Source organism: Saccopteryx bilineata, chromosome 1 (assembly GCF_036850765.1).
Source record: "Saccopteryx bilineata isolate mSacBil1 chromosome 1, mSacBil1_pri_phased_curated, whole genome shotgun sequence".
Taxonomy (NCBI): domain Eukaryota; kingdom Metazoa; phylum Chordata; class Mammalia; order Chiroptera; family Emballonuridae; genus Saccopteryx; species Saccopteryx bilineata.
In genome coordinates, this window is record NC_089490.1 from 122,037,509 (window position 1) to 122,059,223 (window position 21,715).

Genomic DNA, 21,715 nt, shown 5'->3' on the forward strand with positions numbered 1-21,715 from the left:
ACCTACCTATCAAAGACACAGAGTGCCACAATTACATGTATATATTTCCCCTATAATTAAGACCAGGGCTTTGCATATCGTAGATGCACAATAGATGCTTGTTGACCGAAGGAATGAATGGAGATGATCAAATGTAAAGTGATTCCAGACGACTGACAGAATTGTATCAAAAAGGCAAAAAAGATGTTAAGGAATAGTTCAGTTTATCTTTATAAACTTTTTATTTAAAAAATAAAATTATAAACAAAATACAGGAAAATATTGACACCTGTGATAACAAGAAAATGACTCCTAATCTTTAGGGCAGTTTGTTATCCTGGAAGAGCAGAACCATGAGTTTTATAAAGAAATTTCATTGTGCAAAGGAGGAATGTACTTTGTAAGGTTCATTTATAACAGGTATTTGGCATTGACAAAGAAAGTATTCCTATGTGTACATTCAACATTTTGTAGCATATTTACATTCAAGTGACATTTCCAAATACAGTCTAACTCATCATCAAAAGTCCCTAAGACATTACTAAAATTCTGTTTGGTAGAAGTGTATTATAATTTTATTAGAAAATAATTTTATGTTCCTATTATATCAATTATATTTTAACTATTTCGACAAAATTCACTGATCTTATCTTCCCTGTTGAAGCCAAGCCTCTTCTAGACAAATTAAGCACCAGCGGAAATTTGGCCTCTTATGAAGTTATATAGTAATTTTTTCCTCACTCCTTAGAGATATTAAAACTTTCCATTAAAAAAAAAAACCCCGGCAATAATAAATTTGTCTTTTTTTACAGTCTCAAAGACATATTATGGATACAAGCCACAGAATTTTAACTTCTTTTAAAAATATGGCTGAAGTACTGCTCCTTTTCAGTTGTGACCAAATTCCTCATCAAAATAAAACACATTAAGAAACCCACATAATTTTCCGAAAACTTTTCTCCATTTTCCTATACATCCCTCAAATCAGACTTTCTTCGTTAACAATTTGTGAATTTATTACTTAGCTTTTCTAGGTAGCTGGTTTCCTAATGATCTTCTCATTTTATTTTTTAAATTATGATTTCATTAAAGTCAACATAAATTATATCTTCCACCTTTGCTACAGTTCTCTGAGAAATTTATCATAACTTACTGAAGGGTCAAGAGTCCATGGGGCCTGTCTACTAGACTTGGCAAACAAAATGTCAAGATTAGAAAATTCTCATGCCTCCAAGAGAGTCTAGACAAATCAAATCTACTTGTAATGTATTAATTATTTTTTACTGATCTCAAATGAAGTTCAATTTTTAAAAAGTCTAGGAAGATAACAACAAAACAATGGAGACAGATAAACTTCATTTAGCCGAGCTCTTTCTTTCTAATTTACTTCAGGTAGTAACTTCTCCCCCAGGACACGACGACTGGCAGTTGGCAGTAGGTTGCTGAGTTGACACCACTTCTAATTCAGACTCACGGACAAAAACCACTGCGTCACCACTTACATTTATAAGACACTGTGCCTATAAGGACAACAGGACATGTTCAGTCACAAATTCAATAAGGTTCTCACACTATTCTGTTATGTTAGGGGCACCACTGTCATTAGAGAAAAGAGAGACAACCCAATAAAAAAAAATGAGCAAAGGATAAGAAGGCAATTCACAGGAAACTAAAAAAACCCCAAAACAAACAAAAACACATTATAGTCATTTAAGTTTTTAAAGGAATCCTTTACAATTTTGAGTGAGTTATCTTAACAAAAATAAAAGATATGTATTCTAAAATTTAACCTAAGCAATACTCCTTAGCCCCCATTAACTGAATTACACTACTTTTTTTTTTTTTTTCTTAGAGCTCAAGGAGCTCTTTTTTTTTTTTTTTTTTCTTTCTGAAGCTGGAAACAGGGAGAGACAGACAGACTCCCGCATGCGCCCGACCGGGATCCACCCGGCATGCCCACCAGGGGGCGGTGCTCTGCCCATCCTGGGCATCGCCATGTTGCGACCAGAGCCACTCTAGCGCCTGGGGCAGAGGCCACAGAGCCATCCCCCAGTGCCCGGGCCATCTTTGCTCCAATGGAGCCTTGGCTGCGGGAGGGGAAGAGAGAGACAGAGAGGAAGGCGCAGCGGAGGGATGGAGAAGCAAATGGGCGCTTCTCCTGTGTGCCCTGGCCGGGAATCGAACCCGGGTCCTCCGCACGCTAGGCCGACGCTCTACCGCTGAGCCAACCGGCCAGGGCATTACACTACTTATTTAAAAAAACAACAACAAGAAAAACAGAGTGGTCCCATTATGATGTACAATTCACTAGCATGGCAGTTAGAATCTGATGGCATCATGGTCCAAACCAGAGGGCATTTTCAACTCTTTTCAGCCAGCCATCACTGTATGTATTCCAAAGACCCAGCAAGACTATGATGGAAAGAGTAGTAAATTGAGAGCAAAAGTTCCAGAAGAATTTAGGAATAATAACTAGTCAGTCACCTGGATTTGAAAACGACCTCTGACCTGTGTATGACTACGGTTGTTAATATATTCACTAGAACATATCTAAGCATCAAGAATCAAAGGACTCTATAAAGAGCTCATCTCTTTTGCAGGGGAGGGTGCAAGTGGGAAGGCTGTGAGACAGATTCGGAGGCTCCCGGGCAGCCACCTCTTACCTGGTTCTTATTTGGATTCTCCATGAAGACACACTGCTTCATGATGTAGGAGACAACCGCGTTCCCTCCTAGCGCAGCAACATGCGCTCTCACCATTGCGAACACTTCAGCAATGAAAGCATGGAGAAAACCACTGACTCCTCCTTCCTAATAACATGTACAGGAAATCAAACTATACACATGTAGACGAATGTATATGATATGTCAAAGAATAGATATGAAAACATCTTAAATGATCTTAATAAAATGGGTAATTTTAATGTCTTTCCTGAGGCTCTGTCGTATGACTGAACAAATAAATCTTTACTGAACACGTGCCCATGATAGGGATTACTATCCCTATTTTACAGATGATGAAACTGAAGTTCAAAGAATTTGTAAGATGCCCATGGCTAGCTATGATCATGACTAGTAAGTAAATAGCAGAACAAGAATTCAAATTGTTCCTCCATCTTCAACATATCTCTACCAAACTGTTTCCATCCTCATTCAAATAAATTGATAAATATAAACGAAACCTCCCTGCTATCCATGTGTCTGCTTCTGAACCATGTTCCAGTCACGCTTGCCTTTTGTCAGTTTCTAAGTGTCAAACACTCTTCCTGACTCAGGGTCTTTGCAAGTGTTGTTCCTAAAGGCTCCAAGGATCATCACCCAATTTTCTACCAGGATAGCACTTATCCAGTTCTTTAGATCCTGGCTTACATGGAGCTTCCTCAAAGATACCTTCTCTGATGATCAAATCTAAAGTGAGTTCCTCCCCCATTATAGTTTTCTGATGGTTTCTGTTGTGTTTCTTTATGTTACTTACTAGCACTAGAAGTTATATAATTATTTGTTTAATGTCTATCACACTCTAGTTCCACTAGACTGTAAATTCCATCAGGTCAAAGACTCTATTTGTTTTTGTTCAAAAGTCTTGTGGTAATACAAGCTACTGTATAAAATTTCTTACATCTAGTCTGGAATCAATCCAGACAGCTTATGGGGGAGGAGATATGTACATGTGTTACTTTTGGCAAAAAACAAACAAAAAAAGCTTGTTTGGTTTTATCACTAATATTTCAATCAGAGAAAATTAGCAAAAATAATGAAATAACATTTATAAAATTACCTCACGTAGAGAAGTGGTTTCTCGAATAAAAAACATGTTAATTATCCCAAGATATTTAGTTATTTTTGCTCCAGGAATGAAAGAAAGAGGAGTCATCTTAACAACCCCAACTGTGGAATTTGCACAAGATGGAGCAGAACGATTCCGGAAATTTCCTTCGCTCACTGGACTTGCTTTTTCAACTGTCACAGCTAAAATTGGAGAAAGGAGAGAAAGCACCAAGATCAGATGCTAGTAATGTAGTATTCCCCGAGGCTTCCGAATAAGTGGTGACAACATTCAGCTGTCTGTGAGGCTAAGCCATGTCACGAAAGAAAAGAAATGATCATGCACCACATGCAGTTAAAAAAGAGACAGAGAAAGAAAACATAAGAGAAAATGCTGGAATGGAATTCTTTTGGAAGAAAAATGGCATTCCTGCAAAAGAAAATGTTGAATGCGGTGTAGCTGCACATACAATGATCATTACAGAGTGAAGAAGAACAAGCGGCAGAGCAATTAACAATTATCTGCTGTGGGAACAAATTATTACAGAGAGAGTGTGAAAGTTGTTACAGTTCCCAGTTTTTTCCATCTTTTTCACACGACTTCATCATTGTCAACTTGTAGATAAACCTTATGTTAACAAGTTGTAATAGGTTTCTTTTCCAAACCATTTTGATCAAACTCATAATTTTAAAAACTTAAAAATGACCTTGGCTGTCCAAAAGTTGATTGTTTATAAAATATATAAAAATAATTAGCTCTCACAAAATAGCTACTATAAGCTAGACACATATATATCTAATCCTTAAAACAACATAGCAACATAGGTATTATCCCCATTTCCACACGAGGAAACTGAGGCACAGAGAAGTTAAATAACTGACCAAGGTCACACAGCTATTAAGATGGCACTTCTAGGATTCAAAACCAGATATGATTGGTTCCATATCCTGTGATCTTTCCTTTAAAAAAATTTTCTTCCCTTCTAATGTACTGTAAACTCCAACCCTCAAATATATTTACCCCCAAATCTATCAAAATGCATGGAGTATAAAGAGCATATTAATGATTTTGACTATAAGAATGAGATGAGAATTAACTACTTTCTCTCCAGAAATACCTCATTCCTTTACCCCTCTGGATATCACACTGAACACAAGTCATATGCTAGATAGCACTTGGGTCCTGGAGGATTATCTCTTCAATAAGAGAGTTGACAATTTCCTTCCACTAGAAGGATCTAATATCTATTTATATACTTTTAAAAATACCGTCACAAAGACAGAAATTTTAAAAACACAATTCTACAGTTAAAATTTAAAAATCTAAAAGGCCCTTCAATAACTTTTGCTAAATGACCATTAGTCTGCAGCTTTCACACTCCAACACATGATTGATTGGCAATGTTATTACTGGGTAGAAAAGTCTAGCCTTCACCACTGGGAAACCAGGGATATGCTTCTCAGATCATAATGTGGTAGAAACATCCGCCTACTTGTCTTAATTGATCCGCGCCTTATGGTCTGAGCTTTCAGTTTAATGAGCTCTATCCAGCTGCTGCATCTGTCTGCAAAGGAACTGTACTCAACTGATGTTGCTGGAAACACAGACAGAGAACAAAAGAAAAAAATATGTATGACGTCTCTCACTCGTCATAACACTCCTTCCGATGATGTAATTTAACTGTAATATAAAAAAAGAATGGTCCTTTTCAAGTCAGATAAGAGAAACAGTCAAGAGTCAAGCTTTAGACACTGATTTGTCCGAAACCAATTTCTGAGTTAGCTGGCTGAGCATTTTGGCGATGTCATAGTTGTGTGGTCTTAGGGTAAACGGAAGTGGGTTTTACAGAAATATCAACGAAAGGACCATATCCTGTGTTTTGGCTAACTTTTTATCCCCTTTCTTTTACTTTACGGTGTTTTAGCTATTTATATTTTAGGACTTTAATTTGTAATCCAAACTTTCTGAATAATTGCCTTCCCTTTCTCTACCCTAAAATCAAAACTAAAAATAATGATAGTCAGCTGTTGAAGAAAGAATACATGAAAAAAAAATCACTAGTTGCTTTGTCTCTTATTTAAATACCTTTTTTCTACCATAAGTAACAGGAAAGCCAAAGGGACATTTCTGTCCATATTTTCTTTCCATGTATGATTTTGGCAATAAAAATTTTTATAACATAGGGTAGGGTGGCAGGTGGGAGCTAACAAGTTCTTCTTTTAAAAAGAATAACTTTTATTACTACTGAGCTAAAAAAATTATGAAAAAGTTAAAATTTTATTTTTAGAAATAGGAAAACTGTGAAAATACTAGAAATATTTAAATATTAGTTTTAATAATATTTTGAGACACATTCTAACTACTGTAAAGCCACATCTTGGTGTCTATTCCACTGTCCAGTGCATTTTCCAATGTTGTATGTTTATGCACCACCACACTAGAATTTCACACCTTTGGTGACTATTTGCTTAATGAGACAAACTCACCTCTCTGTGCAGCTGGTATACCTGAGTTAGAACTTGCACTCTCCACGTGTTCTAATAAGACAATATGAACAACATTAGCTTGGATGCTAAATACAAGCCAGTATCTCTTCTTGCTGTTTATAAATATTCTCTTTAAGCCAGATGAATAGGAGGAACTCTTTATGGCTTCATTGTAAAAGCAAACCAAGTAGAAATATTTAGGTTTAAAATGCCATTTCTATTGATATATGAAAACCAGCTCAGTTAATAAAAACATGCCAAGGAAGACTACTTGTTATTATAACACGAAATGAGTTTCAGAAACTTCATAGATTTGAGAAAATATAAACAGTAACAAATGTTAATGGGATGAAAGCAGAATGTGAGAAAACTGAGCAGAGAGAAGGGTCAACGGATTGGGAAGAAAATGTGAAATGAAGCACGGAAGGGAAATATTTGTAGGGGGAAGAGCCAGTAAGATTAAAAATTACAGACAAGGCAATGACTGATGTTTGACAGATAAACACGAGCTCCTTACTAGCCATATCCCTTCCCTCTCTCCACCAACCCATTTGGTCAAGGACCTCACTATTAACAGCTTTCTCTGGCTGTATCAAGACTTTGCAGAATGAAAAAGGGACTGCTCTACATTGAAATAACCAAGAACTCCAATCACTTCCTTTCCAGTACCTGGTAAAAGCAGCATCCAGAATTTTCTCTGACATCTTATATTTTCATTATATTTAAGGTATTGTACAAATTTAAACAGAACTATTAAAAAATCATCTATTTCTAATGTTTAGGCTCTATCCACACTAGCATATTTGAGTTTTTGTTTTAAAGAATTTTGTAAGTGAAAAAATATGTGGTCAAGTTAGAAAAAACTCATAAGAAACACTTAGAATTATTTGGTCAGCCAGTTTTTTAAAAAATGTATAAACTAAGTAAATGCATTTTTTCTTTGCCTAATGTGTTGATATTTTAGTAATATTCTTAAACTAATAAAAGTTATACTTTTCAAGAGTAAGATTTGTATAGAATGCTTCTGATAATGGAATGCAATAGAAGTATCCCCCCTCCCATTTTTATAGGTCAGGTGGCTACTAACTAATACTGAGAGTGCGCGGTGGTTGACATCCCTCTCACAATGCAGAGCTGATCAATGAACAGGATCACTAGGTGGGGTACTATGCGAGGACATGCCATAACCATGCCCTTGGACGGCCGATCTAGAAAGGACAGCCCTCGGGATAGGACCTTGAGGGGCACTGGAAGGAAGAGATGGAGCTTACAGGAAGAAGGCCGGCACAGAACAGACATTCAGAGGCTTACAAGACCTCTGGGAACAGCTCAGCACAGAAACAGACCCAGTGCTGAGATGGCAAGAGGCCGGCCCCAGGCTTACCCATACCAGGAGGGCACCAGGGCTTTCATATGCCCTTGGTGAGGGTTGAAGTCTAAGAAATACAGTCAGCATTAGGAATTTGATGAAAGGTTTTTAAATGTTGGGGTAGGAGGGGAAGCTAAAAAAAATGTGTAAATTACTAAAATGAAATTATCTACTATACTTCAAAACTACCTAGGTAATACGGGATTCCCTAGTAGCAACTATATATAATGTAATGGCAAAAGCCCCCCCAAAAGAACTTAAATGTAGAAAGTATCTGTTCCGCCCTGGCCAGTTGGCTCAGTGGTAGAGCGTTGGCCTGGCGTGCAGGAGTCCTGGGTTCGATTCCCGGCCAGGGCACACAGGAGAGGCGCCCATCTGCTTCTCCATCCCTCCCCCTCTCCTTCCTCTCTATCTCTCTCTTCCCCTCCCACAGCCGAGGCTCCATTGGAGCAAAAGATGGCCCGGGCGCTGGGAATGGCTCCTTGGCCTCTGCCCCAGGCGCTAGAGTGGCTCTGGTTGTGACAGAGCGACGCCCCGGATGGGCAGAGCATCGCCCCCTGGTGGGTGGGCCGGGTGGATCCCAGTCGGGCGCATGCGGGAGTCTGTCTGACTGCCTCCCCGTTTCCAGCTTCAGAAAAATACAAAAAAACAAACAAACAAAAAAGTATCTGTTTCCATCTCTAAATATATCATGTGGGAGAAAAAAAGGTACATAATGATGTGTAAAGTATCTGTGTTTTTTTAAAAAGGAAAAATATCTTTGCAAAGATAGATAATAAGATATTAAGAGTAGTTGCCTCTTGGGAAGGGAAATGAAGTAAAAAGAATGCTTTATTGGATTATATGATTTTTGATAGGATTTGATTTTGTCACCATGTACATTTACTACTTATCCCATAAAATTTTACAAAAGATGGGAATAGAGAAAATAGAAGCAAGGAAATGTTTCTTCCTGGCCCTCAAGTATGAATGTGTTTGAATTAAAATCTGAAAAAACAGAAACAGAAAAAGCTCCCAAAGTTTTAAAACTAAAGACATTCTTAAGGGAAAGGGTGAATGAGAGGGTTTGCTGCACGCAAGGGGAGCAGGTTCATCTTTTAATATGCTTGCTATGACCTTCATTTTCCGCTCCAAGAAAAAACCCAAGATGGGCTGGTCCTGGCAGCAGGTGAACATGGGCACCTAGGGGTGGTCTGAACACCTCCAATGTCTCACGGCCTCGGCTCTCAGCTACACTGCTCCTTCTGATCACAAAGTGCCTTCTAGGTAACAGGCTTTTCAGAAGAAAAGGTACTACAGACATGAGCTGTCTGGCTCATTTACAAACTAGTAATTCTGACTAAAAAGAAAAATTATATATGCCATCTCTATGCCAATACTTTAAAAAGAACACTTTATAGGGAACAAAATCTTATTAAAACTCTCTTGAGCTTTGTTGAGGGCTAACACTTAATTGTGGGCCATTTGTGGATCTATGTGAAGAGTCCGAGACAAACATTTCTGATGCTAGGTCCCCATTCTAGCTGCAAAGACAGTCTCAGGTAAGCCGCACAGCAGCCTTCTTCTCTTATAATTTCATTTCCCACTGAACACAAAAAAGACATTATTTTGCCTTTTTAAAAAGCACAAATAAGTGATAACCCTTATTCGTTATCACTTATAACTTTCTAGGCAAAGTTAACATGGCAAATAGAACATGTGGTTTTATTATTCTTTTAGTACACTCCAGCAATATTTAACAAGCCCTAGTGGCATGGAGAGGAGGACTAAGTTAAAAGCAGTTTTTTAAAAATGAGCAAATTGATGACAAAAAGGAAAAACTCGCAAGGATTCTTCCTCCCTCAATTATACATGTTTCAATGCTTCTAAAGTTTGAGACTTCTTTATTATCCTAAATAATTTGTTATACCAATGACAAAGGTATTGATTAGCTACAATGAATTTACACATTGACCACTAATTCTTCTGACCACTTACTTATTTTATATCATTAGAATTTACATGCCATCTTTGCTCTGAGTAATTAAAAAATATTTGAGACATCCTAAGAAAATTACTAGAACTGAAAATTTCCTGCAAATTATAATAAGATTCTCTGGAAGATTAAAATACATGTGCTCTAGAGTCTTTAAAAATCATGATGTATTTCCCTAATTCAACATTTTTCATTTTAAGTTACTATGATCAAAATTTTGGTTTATGTACCTTTTGGCATTTCCATCAATCTACAATGCATTTATTAGCTAAGTCTTATATCTATAAAATATGGCTTAATGACCAAGTTAGTATATGAACATTCAATATAAACTTTGTCCATAATGATATTAAAATATTGGTGGTTCAATAATGAAATTGCCATATTATACTTAAAAATTATTAAGGCACAGAGAAAGATATAAACAGCTTCAGTTTGGACAGTACACAAAGGGAAACAATTCTACTACAAAGTAATACATATGTTAGAGGACAAAGACCATTATTAGCTTCTCTGAGTTGTTCAAGTTTCCAACTAAAGGTGTACAACATCATACATCACTTGTCTTTTTCCTTCCACAGCCTTCTACTGTTTTCCTGTCTCTTTTACCAGGCATCTACTCCTCCTCTCACTACCGTTCTTTATACTGTCTCTTCAAAATAATCCCTGTTTTTTCTCAGTAACTCAATTCAATTTCCCTTTGCTTTTTACTCCCTCTCCCTCTGATTCTGGGTTTTGCTGTCCTCACACTGTCTTGAAGAAGCTAAGATCCCATAACTCTACTTCTCCATCAATTCTCTTTTCTTTCCAGTTAGTGGGTAAGTTGTCACACATCTTCCTCTCTTTAGTTTCTGTTTTCTTCTCACTCTCCTTCCTCTCAGCATTTCTCCCCCTTCATTATTTCCCATAGATGTTGAGGCCATCAAGAACATGGAGAACTTTTTATTGTTGATATTATTTGGTTACTGTGACAAAACAGATTTTAAAAAGAGAGAGAAAACAGACATGCAATGAATTCTTAACATAAAAAGATATTTTAGCTAGTATAAAGAATTATGTATACTTGTAAGAATTCAGAATCATTAGTTGGCATGGAAAAAATAAAAGCTAACTGAAATTGTTATAGATTTACATTTCTAATTGCCAGTTTAAAATAATGTGAAGAAAGTCATTAAATTTAAAAAGTTAACCTATCTTTTAAAATCAAATTTGACTTAACAAAAAGAAAAAGTAACTTTTATTAAACCTACAATAAAAAAAAAGACTAAAAACACTTCTGATGTGGATACCTAATTACAGAGTACAACATATTAAAGAAATAAGCCAACTTGTTTTCTTTTATATAGAAGTTCAGATTTTGGCCAATGCTTATCATATTAGTCAACAGCTGCTTAACCAGAAGAATAATCTTGCCAGCCTATAGCTTATGCCACTGAACATAAGGAAATTGTCACAGCATAAAGCAGGTACAAGGTGGGTATAAAAAACTTTTCTTCTATACACTTTTATCCAATAATAGTATATAAAAACTAATATTGACTTAATTAAACCCATAAAGTCTTAAAACTCTCAGGATTTTAATGAAAACGTTTATCCTATTATAGATTAGATTTATAAAGTATTTAAGAAATATTTATAGTATATAATTCATACTTTTGTCATTAATTTAAATTCTTAAACCCTACAATAATGGTATCTAATATCTCAAGATTTACATCTTTATAAATGTATCTAAAGTAATATTCTAACCTTTTACAAAAATTACATGTATAAAAGTCTAGAGATTCTTGAGATTAACTACAGTCTATAAGAAATATCTTGGGAGATAATGTCAGAGTAATGGTGGCATGAGATACTCCTGATCTCTCCTCTTGAAATTTCAACAAATTGAACAACTATAACTCAGCAAAATAACTCCAGCTGGGCTTGCAGGCACACTTGAAAAATCTCGCACTGAATGGACTGTTGAGACATGAGAAAGAGCACCCAGAAGCCTGAGATCGCCATTGCTAAAGCCATAAAGCTGGACAGCTGAAGCCACAAAGCCCTCACAACACACCCCACCCACCAACACAACTGCAGCCTCACCTACATCACTGTGACATGAACATGTCAGCAGAGGACAGCTCAGGAACTTAACAGAGCTAAAATCTGTAATACAGTGACACCTACTGGAAGAAACTTCTCAAAACTGAAATTTATTTTTCCTTTTTTCCCCCTTTTTCCTTTTTTATTCTTTTGAATTCCTTTTTAAAAATTTTTTATATATTTTATTCTTATTTTTGTGGGTGTTTTGTTTTTGATATTTTTGTTTGCTTTTGATCTTTTTTCTGTGGTTTTTCTTCTTGTCATAATTTTTAAAATTTTTATTGTATTTTTTTATTTTAATTTTTTTTTTAGTTTTTTTTTTTTTTTGGTTAGGGTTATTAACAATACTACTCTCAAATGTCATCAAGAAACAGGAAATCAAATACCATGGTTACACAAGACAAAGATGTAACTCAGAAAGAAAATAAAAATATCTCTAGAAAAACATCTCAATCACATGGAAATTATGGAGTTAGATGATAGAGATTTCAAAATTGAAGTTCTAAAAACACTCAATGAGATGCAAGAGGACACCAATAGACAACTTAATGAACTTAGAAAACAAATTAATGAACAAAACAAACACCTCACCAAAGAGATTGAAACTTTAAAAACACAAATGAAGAACTCAATACATGAACTGAAGACTGTAGCAAGTTTAGCTAATAGAGCAAGCCAGATAAGGAAAGAATCAGTGACATCGAAGACAGACAACAAGAGATGCTACAAAGAGAAAGGAAAGAGGCTCCCCAATTTAAAAAAAAACTGAGAGAGCTCTACAAGAATTGTCTGACTCCATCAGAAAAAGCAATATAAGAACAATGGGTATATCAGGAGAAGAAAGGGAGAAGGGAACGGAGAGTGTACTCAAACAAATAATTGATGAGAACTTCCCAAGCCTATGGAAAAAGAGCCTAAAATCCAAGTAGCAAACAGAACATTGAGTTATCACAACCCAGACAGACCTACTACAAGGCACATTGTAATAAAATTGTCAAAAATAAATGACAAAGAGAGAATCCTCAAGGCAGCTAGGGAAAATAACATAACATATAAAGGAAAGCCCATTAGGTTATCATCAGACTTCTCAGCTGAAACTCTACAAGCCAGAAGAGAGTGGATTCAAATATTCAAAGTATTAAAAGAGAGGGATTACCATCCAAAAATACTATATCCATCAAAGTTATCCTTCAAATATGTATGAAAGAGAAATAAAAACTTTTACAGACATACAGAAGCTGAAGGTATTTACCACCAGAAAACCCCTCTGTAGGAAATACTCAAGGGAGTTATTCAACCAGACACAAAGAACAAAACAAATCAAAATCACAAGTAAATCTCCAACAAGGTCACAATAAAAACAAGGATAATCTGTGACAACAATAACATAAAAGGGAAAAAATAATGAAATGCGGGAGCAAATGAGGATGGAATGCAGAAACACTCATAAGACAAAGGACTCTTGTACATATGAACATTTTTCTCTTAATAACCTAATGGTAAGCACCCGCAAAAATGCCACTACTGAAATACTCAGCTTAAAAATAAAAAACAGGGGAAAAATAAATAAATAAAGAACAGGGGAAAGATGTATGCATTATCACCAAACAAAAACAACAAACAGAAACAAAAAAGAACCAAACAAGACAAAGAGCTACCAGAAAACAGCTATAAAAAAATCCTCAACTGTCAATAGTTACCCTAAATGTAAATTGTCTGAACTCACCAATAAAAAGGCACAGAGTAGCAGATTGGATCAAAAAGTAAAACCCAATCATATGCTGCCTTCAAGAGACAACTAAGTTGCAAGGACAAAGTAGATTCAAAGTGAAAGGTTGGGAAATAATTCTCTGAGCAAGTAATATCCAAAGTAAAGCAGGTCATACTCATATCTGACAATGCTAACTTCAAGACAACAAAGGTAACCAGAGACAAAGATAGACATTATTAATAACAAGGAGAACACTGTATCAAGAAGACATAACACTTCTTAATATATATACATCAAATCAGGGAGCACCAAAATATACTGCTCACAAAAATCAGGGGATATATCAAAATTAATATGAAAAATAAAAAAAACCTTTGATTTTTTTTTTATTAAAGAAGAACATCACAGAAAAGCAAACAACAAGTCAAAGAAAGTTGTTCATTATGCAAATGAGTTACAAAACCAACTTTTCTTTCATTGGTGAAAATGCACTATACAAAAGGCTAAAAGTACTGGAGTATCTGCACATTCTCTAATCCCCTAATTTTTGTGAGCATTATATATAAGACACCACCAAAAAACTATTAGAAACAACACACCAATACAGTGAAGTCACAGGATATAAAATCAATATACAGACATCCAGTGCTTTCCTATACACCAACAATGAAACACTGGAAAACAAACTAAAAAAAACAATTATTTTTACAATTGCAACAAAAAATAAAATACTTAGGAATAAACAAAGGATATGAAGGCTCTATTTATTGAAAACTACAAAACACTATTGAAAAAAATTGAAAAAGACAAAATGAAATGGAAAAATATTCCATGTTCATGGATTGGATAGTTAAAATGGTCATATTACCCAAAGCAATATATAAATTTAATTCAATCTCTATCAAAATCCCAATGTAATTTTTTAAACAAATAGAACAAAAACTTACCAGGCTTGTATGGAACCATAAAAAATACCCAAATAGCCAAAGCAATCCTGAGGAAAAAGAATGAAGCTGGAGGTACCACACTACCTGACTTCATATTATACTACAGAGACAAGATTATCAAAACAGCATGGTATTGGCAGAAAAACAAACATACAGACCAATGGAATCAATGGAACAGAATCAAGAGCCCAGAAATAAAACCACATATATAGGGTCAAATCATCTTCAAGAAAGGAGCCAAAAACACACAAAAAGCCTCTTCAATAATTGGTTCTGGGAAAATTAAAAGCCACATGCAAAAGAATAAACGACTACAGTTTGTCCCCCTGCACAAAAATTAATTCAAAATGGATCAAAGACCTAAATATAGGATCCAAAACAATAAATTACATAGAAGAAAACAAATACTAATCTCATGGACCTTGGCCATAGAGAACAATTTATAAATTTGACCCCAAAGGCAAGGGAAGTAAAGGCAAAGATAAATGAATAGAACTATATCAAACTAAAAAGCTTCTGCACAGCAAAAGAACAACAAAACAAATAGGCAGCCAACTAAATAGGAGATGATATTTGCTAACAACAGCTCTGATAAGGGTTTAATATCCAAAATAGATAAAGAACAGAGCTAAGCAACAAACAGGTACAAAATCCAGTTTAAAAATAAGGAGAGGACCTGAACAGATACTTCTCCCAAGAGGACATATAAATGGCAAACAGATATATAAAGAGATGCTCATCTTCACTAGCTATTTGAGAAATGCAAATCAAAATTACAATGAGATACCACCTCACACCTGTTAGACTGGCTATTATCAACAAGACAGGTAATAAGAAGTGTTGGAGAGATTGTGGAGAAAAAGAAACCCTTATTCATTGCTGGTGGGAATGCAAATTAGTACAACCATTATGCAAAAAAGTATAGTGGTTCCTCAAAAAATTAACAGAATGACCATATGACCCAGCAATCCCTCTACAGGGTATCTAGCCAAAAAACTAAAAAACACTGGTACATAAAGACACATGCAGCCCCATGTTCATTGCAGCATTGTTCATGGTGGCCAAGACATGGAAACAACCAAAGTATCCTTCAATAGAAGACTGGATAAAGAAGATGTGGTACCTATAATGGAATGCTACTCAGCCATAAGAAATGATGACATAGGATCATTTACAACAACATCGATGGACCTTGAAATCATTACACTGAAGAAAATAAGTAATCAGGAAAAGTTAAGAACTGCATGATTTCACACAAAGGTGGGACATAAAACTGAGACTCATAGACACAGATAAAAGTAAAGTGGTTACCAGGGAAAGGGGACGTGAGAGAGGGGAATGGAGGAGAGGGTGGGGTGAAGGGTGTAAAGAGGGAGAAATACAAGGTTACAGAAAATGATTTGACTTTGGGTGATGGGTATACAACATAATCAACAGTTCAAATGCTATAGAAACATTTACCGGCCCTGGCCGGTTGGCTCAGCGGTAGAGCGTCGGCTTAGCGTGCGGAGGACCCGGGTTCGATTCCCGGCCAGGGCACACAGGAGAAGCGCCCATTTGCTTCTCCACCCCTCCGCCGCGCTTTCCTCTCTGTCTCTCTCTTCCCCTCCGGCAGCCAAGGCTCCATTGGAGCAAAAATGGCCCGGGCGCTGGGGATGGCTCTGTGGCCTCTGCCTCAGGCGCTAGAGTGGCTCTGGTCGCAACATGGCGACGCCCAGGGTGGGCAGAGCATCGCCCCCTGGTGGGCAGAGCGTCGCCCCTGTTGGGCGTGCCGGGTGGATCCCGGTCGGGCGCATGCGGGAGTCTGTCTGACTGTCTCTCCCTGTTTCCAGCTTCAGAAAAATGAAAAAAAAAAAAAAAAAAAGGAAACATTTACCTGAAACCTGTGTACTCTTACTAATCAATGTCACCCTGTTAAAGTCAATTTTCTAAATAAAATTTTAAAATGTTTTATAAATAAATATCTTACTGATTTTTTTTACTTTTCACTCATTTAATATTCACTCAATTCCCCATTTTTACTATTTTTTCTTTTTCTATATATATCATTTTAAAGCCTCAAACTATTTCAGAGAGAAACTGAAGTGTAGATATTAATAGTCAGAAAAAACATTAAGAAAGTGGTACAAAAATTTGCTCTATCTTTCTTCCTTCATAACAGAACCTCATGTGAAAATAAGTGACTTATGTAAATGCCACATCATCTATGATCCCCAGTGTTCATCAAAATATTTTTGATGACCTTCATATGATAATATCCTTTAAGAAATTATTTCAGCTCAGCACCTTTTAATATTTCAAATCAGAAAAATCAAGATAACTAGCAAGGTAACACCAAGTCAACCACAAATTTGAGACATGCCTCAAACTATTTTGTTACCTTGAGGAACAAAATCAAATATAACAAAAGATGGAAGGGAAAAATTGAAATGGATGGACAATTCAGGCCCAGGCTTACTCTACACACAGAATGAGGATACTTGTACTTGAAGCATTTTTTCTTTACATAATATTCATTCATTTTCAATAAACATGAAAAGATAAAAAAAGGTTTATCTACAAGTGAAAAGATGGAAGTATTAATAAACATACTGTGCTTAGCTCTTGGAACTACTCTGTCAACATAAAAGGAAACGAAAATGTTAACAAATCATCCTATTTGTGATAAGAACATTTAAAATAAATTAGAATCCAAAGTTTTCAGAATTAAAAAAAGAAAAAGTTCTATCTGCTCAGCTAACTGAACTAACAAAACTATAAAAACTATATATTCATTTACTTCTCGGTATTAATGGCTGACTTATAAGCCTCTTTGGTTGCACATAAGTAGAGACGTTTTGAGCATTTATTCCTAGCACTTCTTACCTTTCTCTCTCCTGCCTGCTTCCTGTAAATTATTATGCTTATTCCAGGTATTTCCATTCTGTAGTCAAAGCATTTCTTCATTCTACAATGCCCAGTTCCTACATTCACGTTATAACATTCTATTATAACATTCCTCAGACCTTCTCAAAACTCATCCTATCCTCAAATCTTTAAAAATACTTTCTTTATGATAACTTTTTCAAATATATTTGGTAGAGCCCACATTCTCGTGAAAAGACTTTGAGAGAACAAAGACAATAAATGAGCATGCAACATACACCATAATTTACACAACTATTCACAACAGGTACAGATAAACTTTTTAGTGTCTAATGATGATTCTGAAATGTAATATCCAAGGAAAAGCACATAGGTTTTTCAGTTTGGCACTTAGTATAAAATGTTTTATACACATTAGTATTAGTTGTGATGATATTGATCATTATGAAGATGATGATGGTGATGATGATAATAAAGGTGAAATGATTTAATTCAGCTGTTTTACAACTTTTAAACACTTTCTTCAAACAAAATCAGATATAGAAAACATTTACATACGTAAAAGCACTGAATAGAAGCTGTTCTAGCTCAGAGGTCGGGTTGGGGAAACAGTGCCTATCTGCTCACTCTCCCACCCTCCTCAGTTCCCCCCACCCACTCTGCCTCCTGGGAGGTCATGAGGCTCCTCTGAATAAACTCCATGATTCAAAAATTATTGGTTTAACTGATTAGAAGCAATCTGGGAAACTTTAAGCTCAGTGTGACTTTAGACATAACTTAGCTTTTGATTTGTTTTTAATGGGAGAGTATGTTAATAATCAAAGAACCATAAACTAACCCCAAGGAAGCTGAGAATTTTAAATGCTAGAGGGACTTCAATCCTGTCACATCTTGCGGATGAACTGAGGTTTCAGTTGGCCAGAGTTCTCACACTTATTACTAGCAGAACTGAAAAGCGACCCTGGGTCGGTTGCTTTACTAATCCACCTCAAGGTCCCTTCTGAATTGCAAATATTTTAGGTATTGTTCAAGTATTACTTACTCCACTCAAATTCTTCTTTCCTTGTTCTTCAGTCCACACAGTATCATTTGTACAAATTATACTAATGGCAAGAAATACTAATTACAATTACCTTTGGAAACATTTTGAAAGTTACTGCAGAGACTAAAAATGATCAATACAGATAAGGCAAACTTACAGTTTAAATCTACCTATAGAATTCAGTAGCTATGGGCCTTGGCTGGTTGGTGCAGTGGTTGAACGTTGGCCCCAGTGTGTGGATGTCCCAGGTTCGATTCCAGTCAGGGCACACAGGAAAAGAGCCCATCTGCTTCTTCACTGTTTCCCCTCTTGCTTCTCTTCCCCTACCCCCTGCAGCCATGGCTTGATTGGACAAGTTGGCCCCAGCACTGAGGATGGCTCCATGGCCTCTGCCTCAGGCCTAAGAAGAGCTCCATTGCTGAGCAGATGAGCAGCAGAGCAACGCTCAAGATGGGCAGAGCATCGCCCTCTAGTGGGCTTGCAAGGTGGATACTGGTTCCAGGGCATGCAGGAGTCTGTCGCTGCCCCCCCCCCTCACAGAGTTAAAAAAAAAAAGTCCATAGCTATGAACATGGTAAAATAGAGCTAACAGGGACCCCAAATACACATATATATTCCCACAGTTTAGCAATCAAAATGTTTTTGTTGATTGCTTTCCCCCCACATTTTAGGGTAAGGATAAATAAAATGATACCTAAACCCTTGGAACTTTTTAAGACAAGTTTCTGTATAAATTAAGTATTTTCTTTTTAAATTCTATCTAGTCAGTTCAAGAGAGATTTTTGACAAATCTACATTTTATTCAGGAAGCTGTATTTAATTTATAAATTTGAACTCAGATTATCTTTGGATTTGACTTTTCCTCACTATTCTTTCAAGGAAGTTTAGGTATGCAAAAATTCTCCATGGACTTTTAAATCAGAATTTTAATTTAGACAGAAAGGAAAAAGGACCACAGTTACCCATGTTAGGAAGTTCAGAATCTGAAAGCAGCTCTTCCTTGCATCTTCAAAATAAGGAACAGGATCTAGTTATCTACTTGGACAGGCTTTGCACTGATTCATACTCTACTGAGAAACATGCAGTGTGAATATAAAATTACTCTGCGTTACATCTAATTTGGTATCAGATAACATAACTGACAGTAGAAATCATAAAATTTCATTTGTATTATAAAATATAAAAATTAGAAAAGCCAATATGGTTTTAAATAATAAATTTATCATTTCTCAGAATAAAATATTTAGGAAAAAACACAAGCTACATTAATTATACATGTAACATTATAACATCAGGTACAATACTATAAATTTTATAAGAAAAATTACACTGAAATCAGAAGAGAGATGGGGAAAAAACTACCTTTTTCTCCAAAAGTGTACAGCTCTAAGTAGATTTACTATTATTAAGTTAAGGAACAATCATTTTGTATTTGAAAAAATGGCAGCACCTTGTAAGTACCTAAAAATGTTCCTCAATTGTACACAAGGCACCTAAAAGACAGAAAGCACATCCCTTCCTCACATTACTACTAAATTGAGAAAGCAATCAATGAACAACTAAGGTGCCGCAACAAAGAATTGATGCTTCTCATCTCTCTCCCTTCCTGTCTGTCTGTTCTTATCTGTCCTTCTCTCTGTCTCTCCCTCTGATTCTCTGTCACATACACACAAAAAATAATAAAATAAGTAGTTTGTTGTCATTTTTAAAATGAAAAATTTTATTTAATTTATTTTTTTGTATTTTTCCGAAGCTGGAAACGGGGAGGCAGACAGACTCCCACATGTGCCCGACCGGGATCCACCCTGCATGCCCACCAGGGGGCGATGCTCTGCCCATCTGGGGTGTCACTCTGTTGCAACCAGAGCCATTCTAGCGTCTGAGGCAGAGGCCATAGAGCCATCCTCAGTGCCCGGGCCAACTTTGCTCCAATGGAGCCTTGGCTGCGGGAGGGGAAGAGAGAGACAGAGAGGAAGGAGAGGGGGGAGGGTGGAGAAGTAGATGGGCATTTCTCATATGTGCCCTGGACGGGAATCAAACTCGGGACTCCCGCACGCCAGGCCGACGCTCTACCACTGAGCCAATCGGCCAGGGCCTAAAATGAAAAATTTTATAAAGGTTCCATTATTGCTAAAACAAAAATTCACCAAATATAACATAAATTTCAAATATATTGTGTAAGTAATTACTTTGGAAAATCCAAACCTCTAAAAATAAACTTTAATACATTTAATATATATTAATGGTGTGTCATATGAAAAATTATCTTAATAATATATGCTGAGATTACTTGAGAAGTGAAATAAAAGAACATTACTTTCTCCCCCTATGAACATGAAGGTACAATGAGGGAATGAAGAATAAGGTCCATTTTAAGATTAAGTAGGACTACCTATAATAACAAAGCAAGTGAAAGACACTAGAAACCAGAATGTGCGTTTACATTTTCCTTATTTAACCAACCTTTAGCAGGTGGAAAAGGATGAGAAGGAAGTGAATCTGAACAGAGTTCCAGTGGAAACTGTAGGAGTTCTTCATTATCTGTAGAGGCTTAAGAAGTAAGAAAAACACTAGTTATTTAGTAATAATCTATTATTAATTTTTAAAAATTAAGAATCTAGGATAATATATATATTCCCCCTCCCAATTTAGTTTGGTTCTTTTTTTCTTGGCTGCTCCCATGGGGACCCTTCACTTCCCTGATGCTGACAGTGGTGCTGCCTTCCCTGAGATAGGTTTATTGTGTGATTAGAAAAAGGTAATGTTGCCTGACCAGGCTGTGGCACAGTAAATAGAGTGTCAGCCTAGGATGCTGAGGATCAAGGTTCAAAACCCCAAGGTTGCCGGCTTCAGGGCAGGCTCAGCACCTTGAGCACCAGCTCATCCGGCTTGAGCGTGGGATCATAGACATGACTCCAAGGTCATGGCTTGAGCAAGGGGTCAATGGAGCCCCCAGTCAAGGCACATATAAGAAAGCAATCAATGAACAACTAAGGTGCCACAACAAAGAAGTGATGCTTAATCTCTCTCCCTTCCTATCTGTTCCGTCTCTCTCGCCCTCTCTTTCTCTAAATAGCAAACAAACAAACAAACAAACAAACAAAAAGATAATACTGGTAAATCTCTTAGCACAGAGCCTTGCAAATACACTGTTTACAAAAATTAGGGGATATTTCAAAATGAATATGAAGAGATAAAAAGAAGCATTTGATTTTTTTAACTGAACAAGAACCTCAGAAAAGCAAATAACAAGTCAAAGAAAGTTGTTCGATTATGCAAGTGAGATGCAAAACCAACTTTTATTTCATTGGTGAAAATGCACTATACAAAAGGCTGCAAGTACTGGGGTATCTGCACATTCCCTGATCCCCTAATTTTTATTAGTATCCTACTCTTTGTACCTTTCTAGTCCTATGATTCTTAACTATCTATCTTCTTTGATAAATATCTGAACACATACTTGTTCATAATTAATGCAATGCTATACA

At 36.3% G+C, this 21,715-nt stretch overlaps 1 protein-coding gene across 15 annotated transcripts in view; it reads right to left on the bottom strand.

Annotated features, from left to right (window-relative positions):
* Positions 1-208: 208 nt before the first annotated feature.
* Positions 209-21,715, bottom strand: part of C2CD5 (C2 calcium dependent domain containing 5) — a 104,112-nt gene continuing 82,605 nt past the window's right edge. For 10 of the 15 annotated variants that reach the window (XM_066264721.1, XM_066264709.1, XM_066264700.1 and 7 more), the window contains 6 exons: positions 20,691-20,777; positions 6,231-6,281; positions 5,237-5,338; positions 3,757-3,947; positions 2,643-2,789; positions 209-1,499 (listed from right to left, as the gene is read on the bottom strand). In XM_066264721.1, the coding sequence (XP_066120818.1) occupies positions 1,368-1,499; positions 2,643-2,789; positions 3,757-3,947; positions 5,237-5,338; positions 6,231-6,281; positions 20,691-20,777 (710 nt within the window). In that variant the 3' untranslated portion in view covers positions 209-1,367. The remainder of the gene's footprint in view (positions 1,500-2,642; positions 2,790-3,756; positions 3,948-5,236; positions 5,339-6,230; positions 6,282-20,690; positions 20,778-21,715) is intronic. The other 5 variants (XM_066264735.1, XM_066264739.1, XM_066264730.1 and 2 more) reach the window with 3 other exon arrangements.